The sequence below is a fragment of the Geospiza fortis genome, unplaced genomic scaffold (assembly GCF_000277835.1).
Source record: "Geospiza fortis unplaced genomic scaffold, GeoFor_1.0 scaffold633, whole genome shotgun sequence".
Taxonomy (NCBI): Eukaryota; Metazoa; Chordata; class Aves; order Passeriformes; family Thraupidae; genus Geospiza; species Geospiza fortis.
In genome coordinates, this window is record NW_005054531.1 from 787,122 (window position 1) to 790,124 (window position 3,003).

Genomic DNA, 3,003 nt, shown 5'->3' on the forward strand with positions numbered 1-3,003 from the left:
CTCAGCCCCGTGGATCCTCAGGGCTCCTTCTGCATGTCCCAGAGCAGGAGGGCATTATCCTGGTGGGAAAATCAGCAGCTTTATTTCCCTCAGACCTCAGCTCTGCTGCTGGAGTGTTCATTGCACCAAGTGCTTAACATCAAGGCTCTTTCTCCTGAAAAAATGCTCTTGGAAATGTTTTGCCAGCAGCTGGTTGCAGTTTTTACATTGGGTATTTTGCAGTACCTCACTCCCAGCCTGGAGCTCTGAATATTCCAGCTCCATGCAAGTATTGGGAGAAAATGAGCATTAAAATCATCCCCCTGGAAGTTCTGCCCCTCCTTTCCAAGCCAGTCCCAGGTCCTGCTCCTGGTGCTACCCTGTCTGTGCCTGCCTTGTCACCAGTGGGACCATGGCCATGGACACTGTGGATGTGCCTGAGAGCAATGGGAGCTTGGGGACAGGGGACAAGGACAGATGGAGAGGCCACTGGGGATGGAGCCAGGGTTTGTCAAGCTGCTCTTGAGGCTCTGAATCTCCAGAGACACCACCAACACATGGATTTGCAGTTGGGAATGCCTCACCAGTGCCATTGGTCCAGCCTCTGTGCATGTGGCACTCGGGACAGGTGAGTGTGGCCATGGCAGAGCTGGGGAACTGCTGGGACTTTTCCAGCCCAAAGAATTCTGTGATTCCACGAGCTCCCTGCCCGAGGGCACTGCTCCTGCACCACTCTCTGGAGCATCAGGATGTAATTTATTGTAAAATATTTGATTATGGTGACTGCAGTGCTGGCAGTGTGTGTGGGAGGATGGCATTTCTGAGAGCAGGTGGGAAGGGACGATCACAGGAGGGCCTGAGGCCAGCATGGGTTAAATCCACACCAGGAGGGTGGGATGGTCAGTCCCAGATTTAGTTTGGGACACATTTCCCTGGTTGGTGACACAGCAGGACATGAAAATGCCAGGGGTCAGGGAGTGGGCCAGGCACAGCCCAGTCCAACCACCATGCCCAGCATCCCCCTCACCCAGCACTCCAGCTGGGTGGAACCCTGGCCTGGCACTGAAATTGTCTCTCTCTGTCTGGGAGAGGAGAAACCTGTGAAAATGGGAATAATTCCTTTTTGAAGGAAAATGCAGTGTTGGGGTGTACAAACTCAGTAGGGTCCAGCTTTCTGCCAATCCATGTGTGGTCATTCTGGGCATGGAACACCCAGGAAAAATGTCTCCTATTTACTGAGGATAAAACAAATGATTCACCCGAGGAAACTCAATAATTCTTGATGTCCAGGAAAGTCACACTGAGCTGCAAAACCAGACCAAACTCCTGTGGAGCAGATCCCTGCGCCGGGCTGCTGCTGCCCTCTGCTGCCAAGTGACACTTCTCACATCTTCTCAATCCAGGGAGGAAAGAATTTCAAACTGTCTTTTATGTTTTCAATACACTTTTTTATTGCAATAACCTCTAAATTATTTACAGGGTTAATGTCTTTTAAACCTCTACGCTATTAAAGTAGAAATTAATATTGATATTTAATGATAGGACTAAGGAGATAAAAAAACTGCCATGGAAAGATGCACAGAGTGTCAGGGATTTTGAATTAAGTACAGAGAGAATAAGTTTAATAAAGACACAAAAGCTTATCAACATTCATAACATTTTCACAGGAAAATCTGATTAAATGGTAATAAGAGAAACTGAAACTTTGTTTAGTAGAAAAGGGACACTGGGCAACAAAAAAACTCCCAAACAAATATATAAAGCAACATAAGGTGAAGTAGGACAAAGTGATGGAATTACTAATTTCCTCCAGTGGCTTCTGCTCTGTGCTGAGAGACACACAAGTGGAGAAACACAGGTGGAATGGTGAGGAACCCTGAAATTCCAGAAACTGGGCTGAAATTTGGTTTGATGCCAACAGATGTCATCAGAACCTTGTCAACAGCATCGGTGTCATCCTCCTCCCTGCATTTCCTCCTTGCTGGTTTCCCAAACACAGAGAAGGGCACCGTAGCCACGGCCAGGCAGCTCCTTTGCCCGTGGCCTCACTGACCTCACACCTACACATTCCTACAAGTCTTAACGAGGCTTTGTTTCTATAACCATACAACAGGCAAGTGCTACATTGTGCTCAAAGGTAACATTCAGAATTTTCAAACGCTGGTTGTGCGACCCAAAACTGACGAAGTTAACAATCTGAGTTACATTTTACAGGCTTTCTCCCCTTCCTGCCTTAGGGAGGAGCAAACTGGCACAGTTCCACAGCTTTTAGACCAAATCCTGGCAGGACGAGTGGAGTAAGGGGAAGATAAGCCCCTGTAATTTTAAGCAAGCTCTCTGTATGGCATCTGTTGCCTTCTCAGAATTTCCATTACATTAACTGATCATGCTGGTTCATTTTTTTGCTCTTCTCCTCAACTTCTTTCAGCACATCCTGCAATTTCTTAGCGCTCTGTGTCAGGAAGGTAAAACTTTCCTTGAAGTTGCCGGCTCCGTGCTCCCTGCAGATGTTCTCAAGCCCATCAAAGCACTGCAAAATCTTCTCCAGCTCGGCCTTGACAACCTTCTGCTCCTCCAGCTCTGCCTGCAGCTCCTGCTCCAGGACCGCCTCTGCCCTGCACTGCTGCTGCAGCTGCTGCAGCTCATCCTGCAGCGCCTGGAATTCCTCCTCGCTGTAGGGATACTGCTCCTGCACCTTGTCCTCGGGCAGCAGCACGTTCTTGGGGATGTTCAGCACCAGCTGCAGCAGCACTTCTTCCATTTTAGAGAACAGTTTATCGAAGTGCTCCTTCATGAAGAGCAGGAATTTCTCGGTGCATTTCCGGATCTTGGAAGGGCTGATTTTGCAGCCGGGAATGCCGTCCAGCTTCTTCAGCATCACGCCCTCCACCACCAGCATCATTTCGAACAGGTAGTCCTGGAAGGCGATGTAAACGCGCAGCATGCAGGTCTGAGGCGTGAACCCGAAGAACTGCGCCTCGTAGGTCATGGGATCCACCGACATGGCGGCGGGGGCCGGGCCGG

At 49.3% G+C, this 3,003-nt stretch overlaps 1 protein-coding gene across 1 annotated transcript; it reads right to left on the reverse strand.

Annotated features, from left to right (window-relative positions):
• Positions 1-1,405: 1,405 nt before the first annotated feature.
• Positions 1,406-2,997, reverse strand: MIS12 (MIS12 kinetochore complex component). Its single transcript, XM_005429193.2, has one exon. The coding sequence runs from the start codon at positions 2,981-2,983 to the stop codon at positions 2,351-2,353; it is 633 nt and encodes a 210-aa protein (XP_005429250.1). The 5' UTR covers positions 2,984-2,997; the 3' UTR covers positions 1,406-2,350.
• Positions 2,998-3,003: the final 6 nt, after the last annotated feature.

Coding starts and splice junctions, on each gene's coding strand:
- MIS12 (XM_005429193.2), bottom strand. CDS start 2,983: ATGTCGGTGGATCCCATGACCTACGAGGCGCAGTTCTTCGGGTTCACG.